Raw genomic sequence first — 27,771 nt, forward strand, 5'->3', positions numbered from 1 at the left:
TTGAAACCAACAGACAGATAAGTGACTGGGTGCATTGCTCTGTATAAACGCTTGTACATTGTTTGCACTGTGTATACTGATAGATATACATTTATCACTTGCATCATGTCTGAGCATCAGGCTGTGGTTTTGGGGGAGGGAGCCCTTAATGCACTGAGCGCGTGCAATGTTTGCACACAAAAGTTTGTCCCTGAGCAGATGGCCAAGGGGGGCTTATGTATTACTTGCGCTGATGTGAGACCCATGGGCAGTGATCCCCATAGGGCAGAGCAGATGGAACCTGCGTGGGCCAGGGCCCTAGGCAGGTCAGTAAACGCTTTGGTGCAGCTTTTGGACAGGCAGAGTGATGGGCTGGTAGAATCACAGAGACCTATGCCATCATCTCAGCAGTCGTCTGGCTCCTTGCCTCTTACCCAGGCAGATCCTGCACTTATCCAGGTGATGCAGGATACTGCAAAAGGGATTAACAGGTTCAGTGAAATGCTGGACAAAATGGATGATGTGGCAGGGACCCCTAGAAGGTCTTATGCTTTAACTACTGTGGTAGAGGAAGAGGAAGGAGAGTATACTGACATCCCCTGGGATCAGGGTGATGATTTGGAAGAGAACTCTGCTGCTGGTATAGAGGATCTCATTATAGCTGTGAAGCAGGCTTTAAAGCTGACTGTGGAGGATAAGACTCCTGTTAAAGGTGTTTTTAAGCGACAGCGGAAGGAGGCTGTTACTTTTCCTTCAGATGAGGGGTTGCAGGAATTGTTAGAAGGGGCTTGGAAAACTCCTGATAAGAGGCTTCAGATGCCAAAACGATTCCTTAGTCTGTACCCCATGCCAGAGTCTCATGCGGAGCTCTGGGAAAGGGTCCCAGTTGTGGACGCTTCAGTGGCACGTTTGTCCAAGGCTACTGTATTACCAGTACAAGGCGGTGCAGCTTTTAAAGATTCTGTGGATAAAAAGCTGGAGGGAAACCTCAAGGCTATTTTTGAAGGGGTGGGGTTTACCTTACGACCCCTTATTGCTTCAGCCTGGGTTTCTAAGGCTATGATAGAGTGGGCTGGTGAATTATGCACCATGCTGCAGGCTGACCCGGGTGCATTACTGCTTGCAGAAAAGATTAAGGCAGCAGCAGAATATGCAGTGGAAGCAGAGGAGGAAGCTATTAAAATGGCAACCAGAGTGTCCACAGTCTCCATTAATGCCAGGAGAGTGCTTTGGCTTAAAGCCTGGGAAGCAGACAATGAGTCCAAGAAGGCTCTGGAAACATTAGCCTTCAAAGGAAAGGTACTCTTTGGTACCGAATTAGAGGAGATTATAAAACAGGCCACAGGCGGCAAAAGTACATTCCTGCCGGCCTCCTCAGCAAAGCAGACATCCAGATTTTCTGCTTTTAAGCCGTCCTTTCGGCCCTCCCCTAGAGGTGGTGCGTCCTTTCGAGGACAGTCTTTCAGGGGAAGGTTTCAGCCCTCTAGAGGCAAGACACAAAAGTCAAAATTTGGCTCTTTTCACAAGAAGCCTGCCAATAAAGGAGAGGATAAACCCTCTGCATGACTGTCAGGGGCTTTGCCCGACAGTGACAAAAGTGGGCGGGCGTCTCACACTCTTCAGGGACGCTTGGGCCTCTCTAGGCCAGGATGCCTGGGTGCTAGACATCATAACACAGGGTTACAAAATCCCTTTCAGAGGGCCACCTCCGAAGAGGTTCATTCCCACATCCTTACCAAAGGAGGCACGGCTGCGTACAGCTCTTGTGAGAGCAGCGCACTCCCTTTTGGAAAAAGGGGTGGTTACACTAGTCCCCAAGACAGAGTGGAAGAAAGGCTTTTACTCCACGCTGTTCCTGGTGCCCAAACCAGACGGGTCTTTCAGACCAATACTAAATTTGAAGTCCCTAAATGTTCATTTATGGGTAGACCATTTCAAAATGGAGTCTCTACGGTCAGTACTCCTGAGTCTGGACCAGGGAGAATTTTTGGCGTCCATGGATGTCCAGGACGCATATCTGCACGTCCCTATACACCCGGAGCATCAGACCTTGTTGAGGTTTGCCATAGGAGACCTGCATTTACAATTCCGGGCGTTACCCTTTGGGCTAGCAACCGCGCCAAGGGTATTCACAAAGATAATGTCAGTGATGGCGGCGGTGCTGAGGCTCAGGGGAATCACAGTAATACCCTATTTGGACGATCTCCTGTTCAAAGCGGAGTCAGCAGCCATGCTGCAGAGTCACTTGGCAGAGGCCATCAGTTTTTTGCAGGCTCACGGCTGGATTTTAAATTTGCAAAAATCTCAGTTGGTACCGTCACAAAGACTCCAATTCCTGGGAGTTATAATGGACACCCATCTTCATCGGGTTTTCCTCCCGGAGATAAAGGCCAGGGATCTGGTCACCCTAGTCCAGGAGATTCTCAGGGCTCAGAGCATTTCAGTATGGAGGTGCCTCAAGCTCCTGGGGAAAATGGTGGCGTCATTCGAGACGCTTCAATTTGCCAGGTTCCACTCTCGGAGGTTCCAATGGAACATTTTGTCAGCCTGGTCAGGAAACACTTTGACCATGAAATCCGAGATGATAGTGCTGTCTTCGGACACTCAGGAATCCTTGAAATGGTGGACAGAAGTAGATTCCCTTCAGTGGGGTCGGTCATTACAGACCTGGGACTGGTTGGTAGTAACTACCGACGCCAGTCTCAGGGGCTGGGGGGCAGTAGTCCTGGATCTCAGACTTCAGGGCTTGTGGACGGCAGAGGAATCAGCGTTACCGATCAACATCTTGGAGCTGAGAGCTGTCTGGAAAGTGATTTCCTTGGCGGGAGACAGGTTACAGAACCTCCCTTTGAGGATTCAGACCGACAATGCCACAGCTGTGGCATATCTGAATCACCAGGGAGGTACACGCAGCAGATTGGCCATGTGGGAAGTGTCCAGAATCTTCCTATGGGCGGAACAGAATGTTCCAGCTGTATCGGCTATATTCATTCCAGGAATAGAGAACATAGAAGCCGACTTCCTGAGCAGGGAGGAGCTCAAGGAAGGGGAATGGAGCTTACACCCTCAGGTGTTTCACCAGATCACCTCGAGGTGGGGAATCCCGGATGTGGACCTGATGGCATCCAGGGTCAACCGTCAAGTGCCCAGGTTTTATGCCAGAACGAGGGATCCACTGGCGGAGGCAGTGGATGCCATGACTATTCACTGGCAGGGAGATCTCCTTTATGCATTCCCACCAGTACCAATGCTACCGAGACTTCTGAAGAAAATACAGGGGCAGAAGGTTCCAGTGATCTTAGTGGCCCCAGATTGGCCAAGGAGGTCCTGGTACTCGAGGCTTCAGAGGTTGTCTGTGGACTCATGGCGACTACCTCTGAGACCAGACCTTCTAAGACAAGGCCCATTCAATCACCTGGATTCCGATCGATTGATTTTGACGGCCTGGCTATTGAAACCACCATTTTGAAAAGAAAAGGGTTTTCTGAGGCAGTAGTACAGACGATGATAAAAGCCAGAAAAGCTGTATCTTCGGCAAATTATTATAGAGTCTGGAAGACTTACATTCGTTGGTGTGAGAGAAGAAAGGCTCATACATCTCATTTTAAGCTATCAAGAATGATGGAATTCTTACAAGATGGTTTTTCATCGGGCCTAAGCCTTCAGTCACTGAAGGTGCAGATTTCGGCCTTGTCCATCTATTTCCAGAAAAAGATAGCCATTTTGCCGGAAATTCAAACCTTTTTACAAGGAGTATCCAGGTTGAAACCTCCATACAAGCAACCAGTAGCACCTTGGGATCTATCACTGGTTTTGGAATGCCTTCAAAAGGCACCTTTTGAACCTTTAAGGTCGGCTGACTTTAAGTTTCTCACGTGGAAGCTAGTGTTTTTGTTAGCAGTAGCATCTGCTAAAAGAGTTTCAGAATTGGGAGCTTTGTCATGTAAATCTCCCTTCTTAATTTTTCATGATGACAGGGCTGTTTTAAGAACAGTGCCTCAGTTTTTACCGAAGGTGGTATCTACTTTCCATTTAAATCAGGAGATAGTTCTACCTGTGTTTCAACCCCCAGAGGGTTCTAAGAAAAGGGACAAGTTGAGAACTTTGGATGTTGTGCGTGCCTTACGCATATATGTGGACAGAGTGAAGAGTGTCAGGAAGACTGACACATTGTTGGTATTGTATGACGTACACAAAATTGGTTGGCCTGCATCTAAGCAGACTATTGCTAGGTGGTTGCGGTCTGTGATAGCCTTTGCATACACCAAAGTGGGTAGACCAGTACCGGCCAAAATAAATGCGCATACCACCAGGTCAGTTGCCACCTCTTGGGCGGTTCGACATGGGGCCACAGCTGAGCAGGTTTGCAGAGCTGCCACTTGGTCATCTGTTCACACATTTGCCAAATTCTATAGATTCCATGAGTTCGCGTCGGAGGACGCATCATTCGGGCGAGCAGTGCTGAGAGCTGCAGACCTGAGCGTACCCTCCCAAAGGACCGGCTCTGGAACGTCCCAGTGTTGAGCTGTGTCACCAGGACCATTGAAAGAGAAAAAGGGATTTTTGTAAGAACTTACCGTTCGAATCCCTTTCTCTGATATGGTCCTGGTGACACAGCGATCCCTCCCTTACGCTCAGTAAGTATGCCAGAAGTTTCATGATGTTCATGTTAAAATGGTTAAAAGTTAACAGTTTCTGTTATAAAATGTGCATATAATATGTGCAGGCGTTTGTGCTGAGTTAATGTATTCCAGTGGCTTTGAAAGATGAACTGAAGAGTCCAGGGATGCAGTAGGGGAGGAGCCTACCCTCTAAAACTTTAGGATAGGTGCCTGGCTCCTTCGGACCCTCCTACATCCCAGTGTTGAGCTGTGTCACCAGGACCATATCAGAGAAAGGGATTCGAACGGTAAGTTCTTACAAAAATCCCTTTATCGGCATTGTGCCTCTTCCTGAAACCGGTGATACACAGCGTAGCCTGCCTTGGAAGGAGCTGGCGTGCAGGAGATGCTGCTGCAGAAGGCGATGCATCTACCCAGTGGGCTGTCACAGTCATATAGTCCTAAGTTTGCCCTGATCCACTTGTCCACATGTCCGTATTTAAATGGACAGTGGGTACAGCCGCATTTTTCAGAGCACTGAGGACACTTTCTCTGATGTCCCTGTACATCGTAGGTACCGCCTGCCAAGTGAACTGGAATCTAGACAGGATTTGGTACCGGGGACACAATACTTCCATCAACTGTCTAAATCCCACTCCACTGATGGCGGACACCGGACGCACGTCTCAGACCAACATAGCTGTCAAGGCCGCAGTTATCCGCTTTGCCATAGGATGACTGCTGTCGTATTTCGTCCTCATGGCAAACGACTGTTGGACGGTCAATTCGCTTAGTGAAAGACGTAGCGGTCTTACGACTTCCACTCTGGGATGATGACTGACTTCAAGCAGTGGCAGTAGTAGGCGTAGCGCTGCAGGATCCTCCGGAGGAATCTATGGAGTCAGTCATGCAGGTAACATGGCCTGCAGGGGATGCGGTCATTTGGTCTACAGCATGATGATTGACAGTCATTAGGTCGACATGGGTAGGTCATTAGTTCGACAGGTCATTAGCTCGACAATGTCTAGGTCAACAGTGAAAAGGTTTACATGGGGTTTTTGACTGTTTTTTGAGACGACATGTGCAGACAGGTGGAATTCCATGTCCTACCTTCCACTAGGGCGTGGTGGGAGAAAAAAATAGTGTGCCGATTGTAGCGAGGCACCGTGCCCGACGCATCGCGAACGCAGCGAGTGATGCGAGGGCATGCGGTGCATTTTAAACTTTGTCCATGTCAACTGTGTTGACATTCAGGTAAAAAAACAGTAAAAAATCCTATGTCGACCTTTTCACTGTCAGCCTAGACATTGTCGAACTAATGACCTGTCAAACTAACGACCTGTCGAACTAATGACCTTTCGACCTAAAACCATGTCGACCTTACCAAGGTCGACCTAATGGTGTCGACCTAATGACTGTCGACCAAAATGCTGTAGACCAAATGATCCCAACTCGCCTGCAGGACTCCCCCCGATCCGGATCGAGGAGGAATTTGACGAGGAGGGAGTTGGTGGTGTGCTTTTCAGGCGTTTGGCTCCAAAAGGAGGACCAAGGGATTTCGGTGTCCCTGGACTGCTAGCCGCAGTTCCTGATTTAAACACTGATTTATGAAGGTTGTTCAGGTGATGTATAAGGGAGGATGTCCCTAGGTGGGCAAGATCCTTACCCCTGCTTATTGGAGCTTTACATAAGCTACAAATGGCAATACATTTGTTGTCCGGATTTGGATAAAAAAAAATTCCAGACCGTAGAGGTGGATTTATTGGTCCTCTGCCCAGGCATAACGATAGTCTTTTTCATCCCATGGACAACAACTTTTTCCCTCCCAGGTGCCTCATTCCCCCCTGGTGCGTCATTTAAGCAAACCACCTCTGCATCCTCCTCGTCAACTTCCTCCTCAGCGCCAGCTACATCAATATCCTCCTCCTTTCGGAGCCCTGTCCCTGCAGTGCCAGGGATGATACATCCCAGTGATCTGATCGCATTTTACAATGCGATCCTTGGCGGTAATATTCCGCCCAGATCGCATTGTAAATGCGATCATGATAAATGTGCCCCATAGTATTACAAGTAAAACTTACTGTACTATGGTTGAGTGATTCATTTTAGAATATAAAATCGCTTTGCGGTGGTAGAATCGGCCAGCATTAAAAAGCAATTTGACACATGGCACATTTAAATGTATACATTAAACTTTTGTGTAATTATACTTGGCATTATTTGCCTCAGCTTTGTGTGTATTCAAGCTGCTTATCAGAGCAAATTAAATGAACCTTCCCTACAGTTGATTTTTTCCCAACTGACCTATATTATAAGTGAGACCACTGTGGAATATAATGTGATCTGATGAATGAGAACAAAGTCTCTGAGGGGCTCTCCAGGGCACTTAGCCAGAGTAACTTAATAAACTGCACAAATAACGTCACAACAACAGTCAATGATTCTGTGTGATTCCAGATATATTATATTAAAAGTGATAGCATTGTGATAGCTTGTGTAATAAGACAATTTACATGGCAGGTCGGAGAGAAGGGACAGTGATTTCTGTTACAACGGACACAACCAAAGACTTCTAATGTAGGTGACAACCCTAATCCTATTTTACAGAAGCTAATGTTACCATTGCATTAATCATTGGCCCCTGTGTCTGGAGGTGGGCAGATTTCACTGGGCGATGTCAGCAGTATAGTCAATTCTTTGGAGAATATTAAATTCTTTGGAGACAGGATTTCACATTGAAGTAATTAATTACAGCCAGTGGGGTGGCAGAGAGGGATATATACAATATCCCTGCAGGGATTATTATGGCAAGTACTACTGTAAGTCAGTTTTGTCTACAGAAGGGATTGATATTTACTATAAGGTTAATAACTACCCAGTGCATTGGTAGGCATCCATACAGACTTAAGCTGGGCACACACACAAAGATTTATCTGTCAAATCTGTCTGGTGGGAATCTGGAAATGTATGAGAGGAAATCGATTTATTGCTCCCGAACACTGAAAAATGGATAAAAATTATTGTTCAGTTTCGTTTGATAAATAACTATTGTTTGTTTTCCAGCATTTGGATAAAATGGTTTACTATCATATGCTTCCATACACTGCCAAACTGTTTCCCACCAGATTAATTGGACAGATAAATCTATAGGTGTGTACCCAGTATTACTCAGCGTTTAATGTCCATTAATCTCTAGATAGAGATCGGGACAAGAGGAATGATATAACGTGTGCAGCACATGTTGCCTTGTTCCCCCATCCCACAATTGGAACTTTTGAAGCTGTTTATCAGCTTTAAACATCCAATCAATGGTCCAGTTATGGTGCAATAGTGCCAGATATTTGATTAGAACGTACCTAGCCTTAGATGTTGTAATAGACTGGTGAGGCATTGCTGTCTCTGTCTGTTACAGTGGACACCAGTAGCATGCTTGTTGAAGGAAATTGCTTTAGCAAGTGTCTATACAGGTAAATAACTCAATAATCAGTCGCTCAGTAACTGTGATAGTGTGTATATATATATATGTATGTATGTATGTATGTATGTATGTATGTATGTATGTATGTATGTATGTATACTATGTTTTGATATAAACAGGATGTTCCCCAAATTGGGAAAGAAATGGCCCTCACCAGAAAGCTGTCTTAGGGTCAAATATGGCTGGTCATGAGAATAAAGTAGGCCGTATAGACAATGAAGGTAGACATGCAATTTATTATGCTTTTGATCTTAAATATCTTTCCATCCTTGCTGGAGCATAGTAGAAATATTAAAAATAAATTAACAAATCACAGCCTGCCCAGACATTTCCTAAAGTATCATAACAGTGACCCAAGCCTCTTGAAGATAAAGGGACTGGAACATGTGGCGGCCAATAAAAGAGGAGGTGACCGCAAGAAACACCTGACTAAACGCGAGACATACTGGATTATAACTCTGAACACTCTGATACCTTATGGTCTGAACGAGAACTATGAGATCACCCCGTTCATACAAGATGCCTAATCATCTATCATAAATAAATCATAAATAATCTCTATCGAGATTAGTTGAGACAGTCCTGACACGCGGAAGTCCTCCGATGTACAGACCGGTGGAACGCAAGTTCTACTTCCGGTCTAGCGGGACCAGTGCGATTAGCGCTAAACAGCACTTGTTTGTTGTTGTTTGATTTTTGCTTTATACTATGGTACAATCCGCTGCCCTTATTGAATAATACTTATGATAGCAGATCACTCTGTTTCCTCTTTACACGTGTTTACACGATATTGTACCTTTTATAATGTTACACCAGGAAGTGATGTGTTCACTTCCGGTCTGAGGGTATTTAAACTGGCCCGGTGAGGCTATACAGTGGTATCTCCTTCATGGGTGGATACCAGGTTGCCTGTCGTTGGATATGTTACCTGTGTTGGTTACTTTCCTGATGACGATCTTTTCCTGATCGAAACGTCACGTCACGTCGGATGTACTACCTTTTCATAAATAAAAATTTATTTGCTGAATTTAAAGACCTTGGTGAGTGCCCATTTCATATACTTCTATCTATATATATATATATATATATATATATATATATATATATATATATATATATATATATATATATATATATATATATATGTGTGTGTGTGTATAATTCCCACACAAGGTAGAAAAATGGTCTGCACACCAATTTATGCAAATATGAAAAAAGCTTTTATAAGCAGAAAAGTCAAATAGCACATGGCAACTGTATCAAGTGGGAATGTTACTTATCAAAGGTCCAATGCATCAGTGAAACTGCATAATCTGTAGGACACCCATCACCACTTCCAAAGCAGGATCCTGCTTTGGAAGTGGTGATGGGTGTCCTACAGATTATGCAGTTTCACTGATGTATTGGACCTTTGATAAGTAACATTCCCACTTGTTACAGAATTTTTTATACAGTATGTTGCCATGTGCTATTTGACTTTTCTGCTTATAAAAGCTTTTTTCATATTTGCATAAATTGGTGTGCAGACCATTTTTCTACCTTGTGTGGGAATTATACCTATGATATTGATTACATGATCTGGCACCCACCGTTGGAAACAGAATTCTTTGTGTACGGTTCCTCTACCTGTGTATGTATATGTATATATATATATATATATATATATATATATATATATATATGTGTGTGTATGTATGATTTGATGATTTGTTTTTATTTTAGAGGTGGCCACTTGTTTTATAGCCAAAGTAATATAGATTTTCTTATTGATTAAAATACATAACTTACATATATTAATCTAATATCTATTGTGTGGTGGTTTCTGCAGCCAGATTTTACAAATCCCCCTTTTTATGAAGTGCTGTACCTTAATTGAGAAATGTCTAAACAGGTACTCTGTATATTAGCAGGTGTTTATAGCATGGGTATAATTCCTTAACTCACATGCGAGACTTGCTCCCATAAACCCAGCATGCACATGTCTGTGGTTAATCTTTACTTATGTTACAAGTCATACATGTGGTGATCCTATAATGTGTTTTCTGCTTAGAATTGATTGTTTATTGTCCTTTTGAATTATAGAATTTTGTCATCTTTTTTATCCTGCAGAAAATGGTCCGTGTCTAGGATCCAGAAAACCCAACAAGCCTTATGAATGGCTATCCTATAAGGAGGTGAGAACCATTGTTTTAGCTTTATTAATTGATATATTTATTGTGACAGTTATAGCCACTGGAAGGGGAATTCTGTGTGGCTGCATCACATTACGGCAAGTCAGATTCCCCAGTAGGCCTCAGCTACCCACTTTGTCCTAAACTTAAGGAGCACAATTTCCCAGTCCAGGACTGTATGTAGTAGTCCGGATACATGGTCATATAGAGTGGTGTGTGTCAGGCAGGAGAGTGCATCCTTATTGATATAGTGCGTACACATGACTCCATATACATATCATTAACAATTTACGCATAATGTGTATGCACCTTAATATATGCTCCACAGTCAGCCATACATTTGGCTCTGCATTGGCCTGTCACTCTGCAAATCAGCTATGCATCTGGATTGTCCGACCAGCGCTGATACTGTCCTGCTGATACAGCCAGGACAGAACCTGGTAGTATAAATGTTGCTATGAGCAACATTTGCACCACCTTCACCTGTAAGTACGTGTCCCTGTTAAGAGGCAATAATAATTAGCCCTGAAATACGAGGGTGGATCAATAAGTACCTGTGTTTCAAGACAGGTGGTGTTGCTGAGTAAAGTTGGTGTTACTATGGTGTACTACCATCTTTCAAACAACACCATACCAAATTTCAGATTGATTTATAGGTTCGTTTTTTTCCACCACGACAATGCACCGGCTCCCTCATCCGGAATTGTTGTGGTCCCAAATTGCATGAATTGCGCTCTGAATTGTTGCCGCATCCACCGTACTCTCCCGACGTGGCTTCCTGCAACTTCTTTATGTTGACGTACGGCCTGGGGGCTTAGCCCTATATCTGCAGATATACGCAACCAAAATCTCTGTGTTATCTGATTATTATGTAGATATGGTATTTGGTATCAGTGTGCAATTGGGATACCAAATGTTTTTTCCTAGCCAGAATTACCCCTCCCTTTTGGCACCTGAGTGACACACCTCTGATTGAGCAGCTTACCAACAAAAGTGTTGAACTTCTTTCTGTTCCCTAACCTTAAACGTGGTTCGCGGGGAAAAAAAACAACAATTCATAGCGCAATTTATGCAATTTGGCAGAAACAATTATGGATGAGGGAGCTAGTGCATTGTCGTGGTGGAAAAAAAATGTAACCTACGAATCAATCTGAAATTTGGTATGGCGTTGTTTGAAAGATGGTAGAACCAACTTTCCTCAGCAACGCCATGGGTACTTATTGTTCTGAATGGCTGAAAAATGTGATGAGGAATGTAGGTTTTGGAGACTTTATCCAATATTTAAAAATATGCCAGAAAATTTAAGCTCTATAGACTGAAAGCTTGCGAGCAGGGCCCTCCTACCTCTATGTCGGTTTGTTTCTACCCAGTTTGTTTAATCACTGTTGTTTCCAATTGTAAAGCACAATGGAATATGCTGCACTATATAAGAAACTGGAAAGAAAGAAAGAAAGAAAAAAATAATAAGGCAGTTCACCCCGGTGTGAGCTAATGACAGTAATAAGAAAACTGGTCACAAATAAACCGCTCCTCACATTTTAAACTGTATTTAAAATTCATTTTTTTCTACGTTGGGTGGATTTGCTGCTAGTAATCCACAATATGGCTGGATACTGCAGACCACAGAGGAGTCAGCCCATTCTGATCATATTGGGTAGGCAATTGATCACAATCTCATTACCCTCTCACTCTCCTCCATTACCCCAAGCTCACTGACACTGAAATCATGCAAGCCTACTCTAACCCGCAGAAATACTAATGCTATTAATTTTTCACAACTTACCACCTCCCTGCAACAACAGCTCTCACTAATTTCTACATTTACCTCTCCTGACTCTGCTGTTTCCCACCTCTACCAGACTCTTGAAACAGCCCTTGATGACATGGCTCCAGCTACCCATTACACCCCACGTAGGCTTAGATGCCAACCGTGGCACACCAAAACAACAAGACAACTACGAAATCAGTCACGTAAAGTAGAACGCCAATGGTGCAAATCTCGTAGTATGACTGATTTCCTCGCAGCTACCACTCCTACTGCAATGCTTTGGACGCTGCCAAACAAACATACTACCAATCTCTCATCTCTTCTCATTCAACCAACCCTAAGCGACTTTTTAACACATTTAAGTCTCTTCTGTACCCTCCCCCTCCTCCCCCACCGGCTACCATCAGTGCACAAGAACTTGCCTCCTACTTTAAGGACAAAATTGATAACATCCGAGATGAAATGGTATGCTCTTCAACAACCTCTAACCCTCTTTCTTTCCCACCTGAACCCTCTGGCACTTTCTCTTCATTTGAGCCCACAAATGAAATGGAAGTATCCGCACTCTTCTTTTCCTCTTACTCTACTACCTCTCCTCTCGATCCTTATTCCAACCTTAACTAAAATCTGCAATCTCTCTCTTACTACTGGTACTTTTCCTTCTCTGCTCAAACTTGCAGTGATAACTCCTATTCTAAAAAAACAGAATTCTGACCCTAACTGTCTCTCTAACTATCGTCCTATATCTCAGCTCCCATGCCTCTCCAAGCTACTGGAGAGACTTGTCTACTCTCGCCTCACAAACTTTCTTAACTCTAACACCCTATTAGACCCACTTCAGTCAGGCTTTCGCCCTCAACACTCCACTGAGACAGCACTGACTAAAGTGGTGAATGATCTGGTAACGGTTAAGTCTAAAGGCCATTACTCACTACTTATTCTTCTTGATCTTTCTGCTGCATTTGACACTGTCGATCACTCTCTTCTCTTACAAACACTACACTCCCTAGGTCTTAATGATACAGCCCTTTCCTGGTTCACATCTTACTTATCTGATCGCTCTTTCAGTGTTCGCTTCTCTAACTCTACTTCCTCTTCATTACCTCTGTCAGTCGGAGTTCCGCAAGGTTCAGTCTTAGGTCCTCTGCTTTTCTCAATCTATACCTCCTCTCTTGGCAAACTAATCAGCTCTTTCGGATTTCAGTATCACTTGTATGCTGATCATACTCAAATCTATCTATCAACCCCAGAGTTGTCACCAGTGGTTTTGGGTCGAGTCTCTGATTGTCTCTCTGCCATCTCATCTTGGATGTCTTGTCGCCAACTCAAACTTAATATTTCCAAAACGGAATTACTTATATTCCCGCCAACTTGAACAGTTACCATCCTGACATCTCCATCGCTGTTGACAACTCGATAATCCACCCTACCCCACAAGCTCGTTGCTTAGGGGTCATCCTTGACTCTGAACTGTCCTTTCTTCCCCACTCTGTCTCTAAATCATGTTACATGCATCTAAATCCATATCCAAAATATGACCCTATCTCACGCAAGACACTACCAAATCTCTTATCCATGCACTCATTATATCCCGCATTGATTATTGCAATAGTCTCCTACTGTAACTGGTCTACCCAAGAACAGACTCTCACCACTGCAATCAATTTTAAATGCTGCTGCTAGACTGATCTTCCTTGCAAGATGCTCATCTTCTGCTGATCCGCTCTGCCAGTCACTCCATTGGTTGCCTGTATATTACCGTATTCAATATAAAACACTTCTACTTGCATATAAAGCTATTAACCATACTGCACCAGCATATATCTCTGCACTTATCACAAAATATCTCCCATCTCGACCACTACGTTCTACACAAGATCTGCGTCTCTCTTCTGCACGGATCACTACCTCCCATTCACTATTACAGGACTTTCATCGGGCTGCTCCCATCCTATGAAATGCCCTTCCACGCACATTAAGACTCTCCACCAGTCTCCAAACTTTCAAGCGTTCCCTGAAAATTCACCTCTTCAGGCAAGCCTATCATATTTAAGTTCTACATGCATAACCCTCCGAGGCACTTATGTATTATATAGCTTCCCTTCTGGACTTGTAACTGCTATACTATTACTGGTGCCTGTCCTTGTGTTTCCCCCTATATCCCTATAGATTGTAAGCTTGCAGCAGGGCCCTCCTACCTCCAAGTCTGTCTGTTGTTGCCCAGTTTGTCTTATGGATTCGGTATGAAATCCCGACGGTCAAAATCCCGACGGTCATAATACCGACAGCAATTGACAGAAAGTCAAAATCCCGACATGGTCAAAATCCCGACATTTAAAATCCCGACATGGTCAAAATACCGACAAGGTCAAAATACCGACATTTAAAATCCCGACAAGTTCAAAATACCGACACATAGAATGTAGACAGGTGAAAAAGTCAACATGACTTTCGGGCGACAGCTCGCGAGGTCGATATGGGCTTTTCACAGTTTTTTTACCTGAATGTCGACACAGTCGACATGGACACAGTTGGAAGTCAACCGCAGCCCCTCGCATAGCTCGCTGCGCTCGCAATGCTTCGGGCACGGTGCCTCGCTACGCTCGGCACACTATTTTATTCTCCCACCACGCCCTAGTGGATGGTAGGGCATGAAATACCGCCTGTCGGCACATGTCGGGTCAAGAAACAGTGAAAAACCCATGTCGACCTCGCGACCTGTCGCCCGAAAGTCATGTTGACTTTTTCACCTGTCTACATTCTATGTGTCGGTATTTTGAACTTGTCGGGATTTTAAATGTCGGTATTTTGACCTTGTCGGTATTTTGACCATGTCGGGATTTTAAATGTCGGGATTTTGACCATGTCGGGATTTTGACTTTCTGTCAATTGCTGTCGGTATTTTGACTGTCGGGATTTTGACCGTCGGGATTTTGACTGCATCCCTGTCTTATCACTGTCTACTATTGTAAAGTGCAACGGAATCTGCTGTGCTATATAAGAAACTGTAAATAAATAAATAAATAATAGGCAAGAACCCATGGTCATAGCGGGCTATTCAGTTCTATGCAATGTGTTGCTGGACAGTACTGCCTATTACAGAAAAGATTTGTCCATCCATCTTTAGGCCTATGGTCTCTATGGTTGAGCCTCGTGTCTTCTCCATCTGATTCAGGATCGCTCGTTGCAATCTGTCCCCAGCCTCGAAGTCGGGGTTTGTGCAGCGAACGGCTTTGGCTAATTACACACTTGTCGGGCCATATGAGGGAAGGCCGGGGCATGCAGGGGGCAGCAGCAGGGGAACACTCAGCATTTTATGGACATCTCTATAATAATGCTGGGCATCCTCCCTGTAGAATCGGACATGGTGACGTGTCTTTGGCGCACAGTGACGAAAATAAATGTCAGTACCGAAGGGGAAACAAATATCTCTCGTCGGCCACATGCGAGGGGATTTGGTGGCGGAGGACGGGCGGGCATTTGGCTGACCAGCGTTTATGTACACTGCTTAGCAAGCCAACCTGAATCGGGCCCATAGAGTGAACTGTTCCTCTCATATCCTCCAACATGGTGCATACGTGTGGTGTGGCACATCTGCAGTTGCTTTTGTATGCACTGCTGATAATGGCGGACGTGTTTCCATAGTCTCCTGTTATAATATATAAACATATATAAATATATATATAGCCACGTTTGTCAGGATTTGTGTTGCTCATTTCTTTATTTTCTTGTATTACACAGCGCACTATTCCGCTCGGATGTGGTTTATTAGATAGAGAGTGCCTAAATAGACAGTCAATGGGTCTACCCAAAAAGGCTGACATTCAAAAGGTTGACGACATGGTCAAAAGCTCGACGTGGAAAAGCTAGACACGGGAAAGATCGATATGGTCAAAATGTCGACATAAAAAAAGGTAGACACATGTAAAGGTCGACATGAGTGTTTAAAAAAAAAAAAAGTGTCGTGGTCGACATGAACTTGTGTGAACAGTACCAACGCATGGCTCCTCATGCTTCAGACTCAACGCCTCGCTGTGTTCAGCACACTACTATTTTCTCCCGCTATGCTGACATAAATGGTGTCTACCTTTTTCATGTCAACATTTTGACCCTATCGACCTATTGCATGTCAACCTTTTGAGTAGACCTATCTAGACACTGCAGATCTATCAACCAGAACCAATTCAGCACTGTGTGTTTTTTTGTTTCACAACTATCCGGATGTTACCTCCGATCAGAGGATAGACCTGCTTCCCATTCATCTAGCATGTGTAGTTTTATTGTCACAAAGTGCCACCTGGTGGCAGAAACTACTACTTACAGTAATGTACAGATTGGTAATGGCTTCCTTTCTGGTATTTCTAGAAATGAACTGAGATGTTTGGTGTTTTGGAAATAAAACGGGATAAACTGTATTATGTCTCAGACAAGCAGCAGCATGTAGTATTTTTAACAAAGCATTTCCCCTGAATGATGTGCAGGTATCAGACAGAGCAGAATGTTTAGGATCAGGATTACTACACCAGGGGTGCAAGCCTTCATCTGATCAATTCATTGGAGTTTTTGCACAGAACCGGCCAGAGGTAATAATATATTCCACTTCCTCCCTTCTTGAAATTGCAGTCTTCAGTGTGCTGAGTGTGATTTTTCTCTTACAGTGGATCATCTCTGAGCTGGCTTGTTATACATACTCCATGGTAGTCATTCCATTGTATGACACTCTGGGCCCTGGTGCGATCCGCTATATCATTAACACAGGTGAGTGAATGAATTGTAAAAATGCCCCACTTTACAGAACATATTGCAGTTCATAAGACTTCCCATTAATAGCATTACTGGCGTGCTGCAGTTGTTTCCTAAGTAATTATTATCACCAATTGCACAGAAAGTCAGCTGCTTTTTATTTATTTTTACCAAGATAGGTTTTATTACAGAAATTATATTCCCATGTTTTATCGATAATAATGTAGCATCCTGTCTAGAGTTAGGCAAAACGGCTCATTAAGCTGAGCCGGGATCCGCCGGATCTCTCGGTGAAAAGATACGTATCTTTTAGACAAATCCTCGGCTCGCTTTTAAAAAAAGGGGGAATATACAGTAAAAACACTGATTGATGGCTGGGTGCAGAATCGCCATCGATGGCAACCATCGATGGCGTCTACACCGATGGCCATCCCTGGCAGCAGCAGCTAATCTTTCTATCACTTGTAGTCACAGCACTGTATTCAGTCTACAGAGGTAGTACATCTCAGCTGCCACAGGTGGCAGCACTGAGATCAGGAAAATGCATTGTAAACTGAAACGGATCACCTTTTTGGGATCGGCGAATCATTCGTTCTTGGGTGGGATCCGTTCAAAAGATCTGGTTCGTTCGCGAACGACCCATCTCTGATCCTGTCAGTCCCTCAAAATGTAATTTCCATAACAGTGTAGGAACAGCAAGATTACTAGATACAGTGGCGGAACGTGTGGGTGGTGAGCCAGGTGCAAAAAATATAATTTGGGCCCACTCCTCCACCCTAACCAAAGTTCACAATATGCAACAAAGCAGTAGGTGACAGGGGTAGACAGAGGCAGGCAGAGTGTGACAGGGAAAAATATTGGGTGACAGGAAGAGGGTGAGAAGGGCAGAAGTGGGCCCGGTTCACTGCACCTGCTGCACCAATGGTAGTTCCGCCTCTGGTCATATTGAAAAATCATGGTTTCAAATAGCCACATGTAGCGCACCATGGACTATGCAGCACTAAGCCTGTGCACCTGGTAGACTATAAGGGAACTAATTCAGCTGCGGTTGCTCTATGATCTGCAATGCTGTTTACGATGGTGGGGGACTGCGCACGCACAGTACTCATTCTGGGCATGTGCAGGATGGGTCATCCACGGGGAGGGGTGAGGCGGTGACGGACTGAGTTTCCTGAAACAGGCCATGTTGTCCATGTTTGCTATGAGTGGCTGCATCAGTCAGCATGAGTAAGGTTAGACTTACTGTACTCAGACTGCAGTCGCAGAGAGACACCGCGACTAATGGTTGTGATGTTGCTTTTAAACTGCAATTGCATCTAAATGCAGACAGGGTGTAGTATGCTCCTCCTTCTGCATTGGCATCACATATACGGTATTTACTAAATGAAACCATTACATGTAACTTGAGGAAAATGTAACACAATGGAGGAAAAAGTACACAATCTTGGGAAAAAAGATAGAAATACATCATTACGCTTAATCTCGCCAATTCCTACACAAATTCTAATCCTAGGTACCTAGTGCACTGTAAGCAAAGTACGGCAATAGTAAAACTGAGGGGAAAGTGCAATCCGTGCAAAAAAGCAGGTGAGATCCGAGTTACCCTTCATTATACTTTTTCAGCAACTTTATACAAGGTTGGTTAGGTAAGTAAAGCGACTTCAGCTGTGTACTTTGATGCAGTTTAGCACACTCAGCGCACATTGCGGACACATGCCAAGCACTAGCGGTGTGCGCTGAGCACTCTGTACTGACCAGGGTTCTCTGGTGAGAAATAGAGACAAAGAGAAAGCGCTCGGGTTCTAAGGCAAGGACATAAGCCAGTTAAATTTTTTTGTAAAAAACATATAATATTTATAAACACAAAAAAATAATAAACAGTACATCAAAATACATATATCAATAATAATTCTCAAAGGTACCGGCCGATACCACCAAAAAGTTAAATCAGTATCACTCAAGTTTTTAAGAGTGTATCTGGGTAAGTTATTAGTTAATATAAGTCCAGCCCATCGTTTAGTTGTAATTAGTAAGCACAGTCCAGCACAGTCTCTGGTGAGAACAGTGGTGATTTAACTAGATTTATACTGCATGCTTGAATGACCTAGCTCGGCAATAGCGGTGTACAGAACCGCACATCGCTGTCGCTGGGGGGCATACACACCGAGCGATCTGTGCTTAATTTCTAAGCAGTGTAGTCAGATCACTTAGAAATCGCATCAGGGGTTTAGGTAAAAAGACCTTTCACTTGTGTAATGTTCTCTATTTTATTATAATTTCCCACCAGGCAATAGCAGGTGGACTAGTGCTTCCCCTTTAGTCTTGCCATTATACTGCACTTCATACCAGTCTTACTGTCCCAATATCAGTTGTAAGATGGCGGGGCTACCAGAGACACGGTCACACATTGAGGTGTGTCATGTGATCAAATTTCTGCATCTATGGGGCCAGGTGCTGGCTGGCAACTTTTAGGCTGGGGGGGGGGGGCAAGTCCAGAGCACTGGTCCATTAGTTACATCGTTATGCATCGTTATGCATCGTTAAATGGGGGTATTTAGTTTAAAAATATGTATTAATTAAAAAAAAAAAAATAGGCCAACGCAGGCTGCTCCCTTGTATAATAATAATAACAGGACATCACAGGCTGCTCCCCCTGTTTAATAACAGGAACCCAGACTGCTCCCCCTGTACAGATGCTATTACCTGATCTCGATGCCGGACACTGAGGCTGCAGCACTAGCGGGAAGTAGGTGGAACGCACAGGCCAGAATTCAGGTGGAACGCACAGCGGCAAAGCCCGGACCCTCCTACATCCCACCCACAGCCCTCCCTCTGTAGCGGCCTCTTGCATTAAACATGTCGTCAATGTAGAAGGCACTGGCAACCCTACCCGTGGCCGCCAGCAGTCAGACCCAGAGACTCGGAGTGCAGCTGCAAATGCATCTGGAGGACAATACACTGGACCACCAGGGCCCTTTTTAGTATTTAAGACGGCCCGTGGGACTAATCGATAAAGAGGCCTGGGGAGCACATGGCACCCTGCCCCCTGGCCCAGCCCGACTGTATAGGGCACATCAGCAGCTGAAATTTTGTGACCTGGTGGGAAATTAGAATGAAATAGAGAACATTATACACATGAGAGATCTTCTTACCTTACTTACTGAGCTACCCTTTAAAATAATATACATATATATATATATATATATATATATATATATATATATATACCATACAGTATATTGATAACTAAAAAGAAGAAATACTTGTGTAAATAAGCCCTGCAGAGTACAGTACACCCTACACACCCTAGAGTGCTCAATCACCACTATACTGACACTAGCCTAAAGAATACTAATACATATTTGGTGACTGTACAGTGTTTCAGGTGGAAATTGGAATATAATTTATGACTAAGCTTATGTATTTTTGGTAGCTGATATTTCAACAGTAATATGTGACAAACCGGAGAAAGCGAAAGTCCTCCTGGAACATGTGGAAAAGGGAGAGACGCCAGGGCTGAAGTCTGTTGTTATCATAGACTCAGTGGAGCAGCAGCTGGTGGACAGAGGACGGAATTGTTCTGTGCGCATTCAGACTATGCAAGAAGTAGAGGTGATACATCATTACAGTCACACTCATCTCTTTACAGGGAGCAAGTACGCCTATAGCTTCAGCAGTCAGTTCTGCAATTTGAAAATTTGTTCCATTTCATTCTTATGCTGAATATGTCACCGCAAAAGTCGGCTTCAAACTAAATAAGGCAGCGCTAATCATATCTTTTAAGATGCGCACACACTGACCGATATATATCGATCGTTCAGCCGATATATCGTTGGATCATTAGCCAGCGTGAACCATCAATATGTCTGTGAACGGCCTGCAACACAGACGATGCGCATACGAGCGATCGCCCGAGCGCCGGTACATCTGAACCGGTGGTGATTGACAGCTCATCTAGGCAGATACATGCAGCTGCACCCGCCCAGTTGTGATGTCAGTCGGACGGTTTGGGCAGCAGGTATGGAGAGCACTCTTCCCAATCCATCTGTAGATATATAGCCCAATATTCATTCAGCTAAGCCTCTGCAGCAACCATATTGAATGGAAATTACAGTACAAAGCTGTTACATGTATTCTTACTAGAGTGAACAAAACGTCACGCTACATGTGCTGCAAAGTTCCAAAAGCTTTGTGTCTGATTTTATGCTGACATATTTCACAGTGTACATTTTGCACAATGTATAAGCCATGAATAGAGCTGTGACAGTGACGATTAGCTGACTCTCATATAGAACGATTGAAGTCGGGAAATGGCCCTAATGTTAGTTCTTGTGTTTCCATCACTTGTTCTAAGTGGGGAATCTATAGTAACCTTACTGCTATTGACTTCTTTTTCTAGCAATATGATGCACTTTACATACTGAACGTTTACGTGAATACATTAATAATACTGGAATATTAATGTGAATTTTTATTATTTTTCTTGTCTAGGAATGTGGCAGGAAAAACAGAAGATCCCCAATTGTGAGTGCACCTATAGCAACGTCCTGTACTGTATGTATGTGTTGTAGATTTACCATGTAATATTTGCAGCTAATTCTCAGAAATCACCCGTTTTTGGGATCCCTCCCACCCTGCCGTCAGTCACATCTCCCATAGGTCTCTATGGGGAATGCGATGCTGCCCGATGTATAGACAACGGGCAGTGTCTCATTGGGTCCTGGGGCTACCGCCATTCTGAGGTGGCCATAGTCCATTGTAGTCTATGGGCTTACAGACCGCACTGCTGGCAGGGCAGCTCGGTTATTGCATGCGCAGACCCCGAGCACCCGGCAGAGCAGAGCACAGAACTCCTTTCGAAGCCCTTGTCCCTGTATCTGATGAAAGAATTGCATATTGCAATGCGATCCTGGGCGGTAAATGCTGCCCAGATCACAATGCTTCTTTGATCCTTTAATAAATGGGCCCCTTAGAGAACTATAGTTCTCACCCCAGAAGCACAAATATTCATAAACATTTTATAAAACTGGTCACTTGGACCACTGGTTCCCAAACATTTTCAAATCAGGCCACCGTGAGCAATATTTTCAAGGCACCTCTAGTCCAAATGTTTCTTAATTCTAGATTTATTAGTTTAAATAAATTGTCCTTACCTGTGACACTAGGTCCAGTTTTGTGGTGTATTCCCAGTTGTTGTTCTAACTATTCATATTTACGATTGGCAGACACAAATACTATTTGACCCTAAATTTGTTTTGGTCCAGGGCCACTAACCCGAGGCACCCCTGCATTGTGTGTGTGTGTGTATATGTATATATATATATATATATATATATATATATATATATATATATATATATATATATATATATATATATATACAGGGCTATTTTTCTGCAGGCTCCAGCAGGAACTGTGGCCCTTATTCTGGTTCACTCTTTCTGACAAAATATTTCTTAGATGGACAAAACCATGTGCACTGCAGGTGAGGCAGGTGTAAAACCCCACCCAAATCTAATTATCTCTGCACAAGTAACACCTGCCTCACCTGCAGTGTACATGGTTTTGTCCATTTAAGAAATATTTTGTCAGAAAGAGTGAACTAGAATAAGGGCCACAGTTCCTGCTGGAGCCTGCAGAAAAATAGCCCTGTATATATATGTATAGAGGGAGCGATTTTACTAATCATCTAAGTCTGCCTACTTCAGAGATGTCTTTATTTTGTTTACAGCCACCTACTCCTGAAGATCTGTCTATTGTGTGTTTTACTAGTGGCACTACAGGTAAGTGGTTATCAGACCTCTGATTTATTGCTACAAGTACACCCAGCACGGACACAGTGCCAGGCAGGACAATTTCATGCTACCTCAATATGATGCATTCTAGAACAGATCACTACTTTATCAGTAATGGGAACATTTACTAAATAGCAAATAGGTTGTTATTGAGGGCCTGATTCTGAGTTAGATGCAGCTGCATCTTTTAGTGGCATGCCATCTGCTACAGAGTCCTACGCTTGTGTACATCATTGTGTATAAGTGTCGGAACATCCCGACAGTCGGAATACCAGACTTTTATCGATGGGTTCCTACACTAAAACAGATGCGGAATTCAATGTTCCGACTGTGGAGTGTCGGAAAGTCTGTGGATCTGCAAAAAACAGCTGCGGACTGTTGAAAAATGGCGGCGGATTTGGCAATTGATGACCGGTTCTGACAAAACAGTTTCGGCTTTGAAAAAAGATGAAACCGACATCCTTAAATGCTGTTGGAAATGGCAGCATCGAATAGGCGAGTGCTGATATTTCCCCCTGTGGGAAATATCAGCCCAGATTGAATACTGCCCATAGGCAGGTAGCTGTGTGAGGTCAGGGATTTAGCCTCCAGATCTAAAGCAAAAATTCTTTAATACACAAAACCAGATCAGTTTCACTTTAAAAAAAAAAATCACCACTTTAAATCAGCAGCTAAATGGCCAACTTCTAGCGCATACTTTACTACATTATCTGGATCCTCTCTGGGAGAAGCCGGGAGAGGAGGCGGCACTAGTAGCCATTCCAGGATGTGAGGCCAAGGACTCAGGCTATTACATTTACTTAAAAACACAAGAGTAAAACTGCCTATTGGTGCGACCATAGGCAATTTTACTTGTGTTTTTATGTATTTTGTTTGTTGTGTTTGGTGACACATCTAGTATCATTGCCATAGCTTCTGCCTACGGCGCAGTGTTCTCTGTTCCATTTTATGCTATATTACATTTACTTATTCAAATATTCTCTGTACAGCGCTGCAGAATATGTGTGCGCTATATAAATAACTGATAATAAAGAAATAAATCGTGCTTTAGAATCACTAGATCTTTGCTAGCCACCTATGTATATGTTTCAGCAGTCAACCCACATAGCTTGGTCTTTGTGTTGTGGGCATGTTAAGTAGTTATAATACTACTTCATTGAAAATAATGTCAAATTGAATTTCCCCTTTGTAATCCATTAATTTATCCATCTGAAATAATCAGAAGAACCACTTACAGTCTGTCACAGTGTAAAGGAAAATGTCTATAAAAGCAGCATCCAAAGATATGATACGTATATGATTTACTGATCCTTTCACTTTGGGAGTTATTCAGGGCCAGATGTACTAAGCTTGAAAAGTGATAAAATTAAGAGTGATAAACCACCAGCCAATCAGCTCTTACTGGTCACGTCACATGCTGGCTTTGAAAAATGACAGGTAGGAGCTGATTGGTTGGTGGTTTATCACTCTCCATTTTATCACTTTTCAAGACTTAGTACATCTCTCCCTCAGAGCTGGACGAATAGAAGCCATCAGCGGTGCACTGTGTATCCATGTAATTTTGATTGCCGATTCTGGTGGTGATGGGGGGGGGGATGTTGCTGAAGTTTCCTGTCAATAGGTGCAATTCTGTTATCACCGTCAGCCATGGACGACAAACATTTTGTACTTGCCATAGTCCAATGATCCACTAGTAGTGTGTCTTTGTGTGCACATCAGTGACTATGTCTTACTATGAAACATATGGCCCACAGCATTAACCTTCAGGTGTAGTAGTAGTAGTGGCTTTTTAATCTATTGTATCTACAGCATATCTGAATCACCCCTGTATACTGGATGCTCTGACTTCTTTATATCTGCCATTAAACTGAAGAGATTTCATTGCCATGTCCAAGGCCTTTTGGTTCTCACTAAGTGGTTCATAGAGGCCGTAGTAAGTCTATGTCCTTGGATCAACATTACACTAGAGACAATTTGGTCTGTATGCAGTAAATAATTGATGCCAAGTAATGTGCTTGTATTCCCTTATTGCTCATTAAAACGTTGATTACATCTGTGTTTCAGGCAATCCCAAAGGTGCTATGCTGACCCACGGCAATGTAGTGGCTGACTTTTCTGGCTTTTTGAAAGTGACAGAGGTGAATATTTTGGAATGTATTCTAGCCCAACTTAGTAATGTAGAAGACATGAGCGCATACAGTGTTTAGTGCCCATGTCCCATATGTATTATACTGTACAATATTATTAACCATTGCTGCGTACAGGTCTTTCACCTTGACTTTCACTTGTATTAATGCCAATAATATCCTTATGGAGAGCGTCTATAGGCAACTACTCTTTTAACGCTATCATATTCCAGAGGTATGTAAGACACACTGCAGGATTACACTAGCAAACAGACGTTTAAGGGGGGACATGCTCAACATGTACAAATATATCAGGGGCCATTATAAGGAACTGTTAAACACCCTATTTTTTGCTAGACAGGAATCTAGGACGAGAGGGCACGAGTTTAGATTAGAAGAAAAAAGATTTTGTTCATCTAGAAGAAAAACATTCTTTACAGTCAGAACAGTCAAACTTTGGAACTCTCTTCCTGAAGAAGTGGTGTTGGCAGACACTATAAATACGTTTAAAATAAGGTTGGATAAACATTTATTGGTTAAAAACATCCACGGGTATGAATAAGTAACAATCTGTCTTTAAAATATCAGAACATACTATACAACAAGGGATAGCTACTATAAACATAGGTTGAACTAGATGGATGCAAGTCTTTATTCAGCCTCACCTACTATGTAACTATGTTACTATGTAACTGTATCTAGTATATAGTAATACTGTATATGCAGTATTACTGTATAGAGCTACTGCCATCTGTTTGGATGTACGCTGTTACAGTTTTTTAATGTTTGAAATGATGTGCAAGTTTATCGACCAACTTTATAAACTGTTCTTCTCAAAAGGAAAATCAGATAAACAGTTCATCCATGTGACTATAGACTTATTCCCATTAATGCACCAAAGCAGGGTCCTGGGATCGGAATTGCAGGTCTGATTTGTTATTGATCTGGAACAGTCTGCTGGCTTAATGTTTCATTTTACAATTTACCGATTCTTTTTATTTCTTTACATCATTCACTTTATTATTCCATTTGTACTCCAATATTTTATCTATCTATCTATCTATCTATCTAATTATCTATCTAATTATCTATCTACCAAAGAAATCGCTATCTTATTATTAGTTCTTTATTTTTACAAATGAGAACACCACAGTAATACAGATGTGTCCTCATACACCTGCAATATACTTATTGTAGCATATGGCATAAGCCTCTTTGGGTAATTTAGACGCTCTGCCACGCAAGATAGCGATTTCTTTGGTGAATACTTTTTTCACTAACAGCCTACTAAGTAGCTAATAGTGTACTTAATGATTAGTATTTTTGGCATAATTGTTTTGATCTACAGTATGAGATAGGGTGGGCAATCCTGTGGCAAATAAATGCCAGCATTTGAATGCTGGGATTTCCGGGATTACAGTGAACATACACATTTGGTTTCAGCTGGCTAGCGCTGAGCACTAAGCGCTCAGAAACTGTCCCAGCTCAAGTACTTTGCTGGAGTGTGGGGCATGGCCGAACTGAGCTCTGGAACAGGCGTGCTTTGTCTGACTGGCAGGCAGCAAGCAAGCCAGCAATTATCTGGGCCCTTATACCCTCCCAGCTTTCCCAAGTGTGCTCCCACCCCTTTCTGGGCCAGATGCACTAAGCTTCAAAAGTGATAAAATGAAGAGTGATTAACAGCCAGCCAATCAGCTCCTACCTGCCATGTCACAGACATCAGCTGATCTCTCCATTTTATCACTTTTGAATCTTAGGTCATCTGGCCCTCTACCTGAGAACTGCTGAGGCCTACATTGCAGATAAAGCCGTAGCCTCAATTTTGGAACCGCTTCTGGCACAACTCTACTGGTGGTCCTGCAACACCTAGCTCTGGCTTCGTCCCAGCAGCCTCTCTGTACACTCCCTCCACCATGTTTCTTTTGGCATCTATCCATGGCTGGCATCTCCTGGGCCCCTAGAAATGTATGAGAGAGAAAGAGATGGAGTTGTATTCGCTGCCAACAGATGGCAGAGTTTCAGAGACACACAAATTAGAAGTATTTCATATTGGGTTTGGTAACAGACTGGCAACTAGTGTAAGGTGCAGGAAGACCAATCTTGCAGCTTCATTACATATACAGTGTATGGGTGAAAGTCCATTTTGGGGAAGACCAGTAAGGAGACTATTGCAATAATCAATGTGGAAGATGATGATGCATGAATTACAGTTCTGTTATGTATGAGATGTGGGTGCATTCTGGATATGTCTGTTTGATGTAACAGGATGTGGACACAGATTGAGCTGGTTTTTCTGGTTGATTCACATCCCGTGTGCATTTGCATGGGGGACCGATGTTGGGTGTATGCACAGACGCATTTCTGCACATGTGCATATGCAGGGTGCACGCAGCCATGGCAAACAGACTGTTCACCAGGCGCACGCACCCATGACTTCAGACGGGGGGTGGCGGTGGATAGTCGCGCCCATGAGAACGGGCAGCATTTCATGGTCGCTCCCATGAAACCACTGGGCGTTCCCATGGTGATCGACTTTTTGACATGGGTGGCGGGGGCATGCAGCTGACATCATCTGCCCTCCCACTTCCTGGCGAATGTGCACGCATATCTAAGGTGACCTGAGAGTCACTTTAGATATGTGTACACTCACCACATCATTTGATAGTTGGCGACCATCGAATGATGTGGGTGTTACCACATAGCCTGCAAATGGATGTTTATGTTAAAAATTAATTTGCACTGCGTGCAGGGGGTGGCATTTGCTGGGCAGCGTCTGGGGGACTCGCAAGGCTGACAATTCGTAGCCTTGCGAATCAGCCAGAATAACTCCCTGAATGTAGGACACAAAACACTTTTCAGAGCCAAGGATGACATGTAGGCTGCAAGCCTGCGGGGCAGAGTATTCTGTCAGCAGAAATACAGATGCCAGGACATTACATGCTATTGGACAGTCGGTATAATGAGATGATATCCAAGATTAAATGACACATGCTTAGTAACACAGCAATGGGTCTCATTTCCAATGTTAGAAACTATGGCAAACACATATTCAAATTTGGCTAAAATAATCAAATGTGATTTTTTCAGCATACAGAAGAAATAAATGGATT

At 43.3% G+C, this 27,771-nt stretch overlaps 1 protein-coding gene across 6 annotated transcripts in view; it reads left to right on the forward strand.

Annotated features, from left to right (window-relative positions):
• Nucleotides 1-27,771, forward strand: part of ACSL6 (acyl-CoA synthetase long chain family member 6) — a 226,455-nt gene that overhangs the window by 123,313 nt on the left and 75,371 nt on the right. For all 6 annotated transcript variants that reach the window (XM_083181844.1, XM_083181845.1, XM_083181843.1 and 3 more), the window contains 7 exons: nucleotides 10,168-10,232; nucleotides 16,479-16,580; nucleotides 16,656-16,755; nucleotides 20,174-20,352; nucleotides 21,232-21,264; nucleotides 22,472-22,523; nucleotides 24,600-24,673. In XM_083181844.1, coding sequence (XP_083037970.1) covers nucleotides 10,168-10,232; nucleotides 16,479-16,580; nucleotides 16,656-16,755; nucleotides 20,174-20,352; nucleotides 21,232-21,264; nucleotides 22,472-22,523; nucleotides 24,600-24,673 — 605 coding nt within the window. The remainder of the gene's footprint in view (nucleotides 1-10,167; nucleotides 10,233-16,478; nucleotides 16,581-16,655; nucleotides 16,756-20,173; nucleotides 20,353-21,231; nucleotides 21,265-22,471; nucleotides 22,524-24,599; nucleotides 24,674-27,771) is intronic.

The sequence above is a fragment of the Crinia signifera genome, chromosome 4 (assembly GCF_055691185.1).
Source record: "Crinia signifera chromosome 4, ASM5569118v1, whole genome shotgun sequence".
Classification (NCBI taxonomy): Eukaryota; Metazoa; Chordata; class Amphibia; order Anura; family Myobatrachidae; genus Crinia; species Crinia signifera.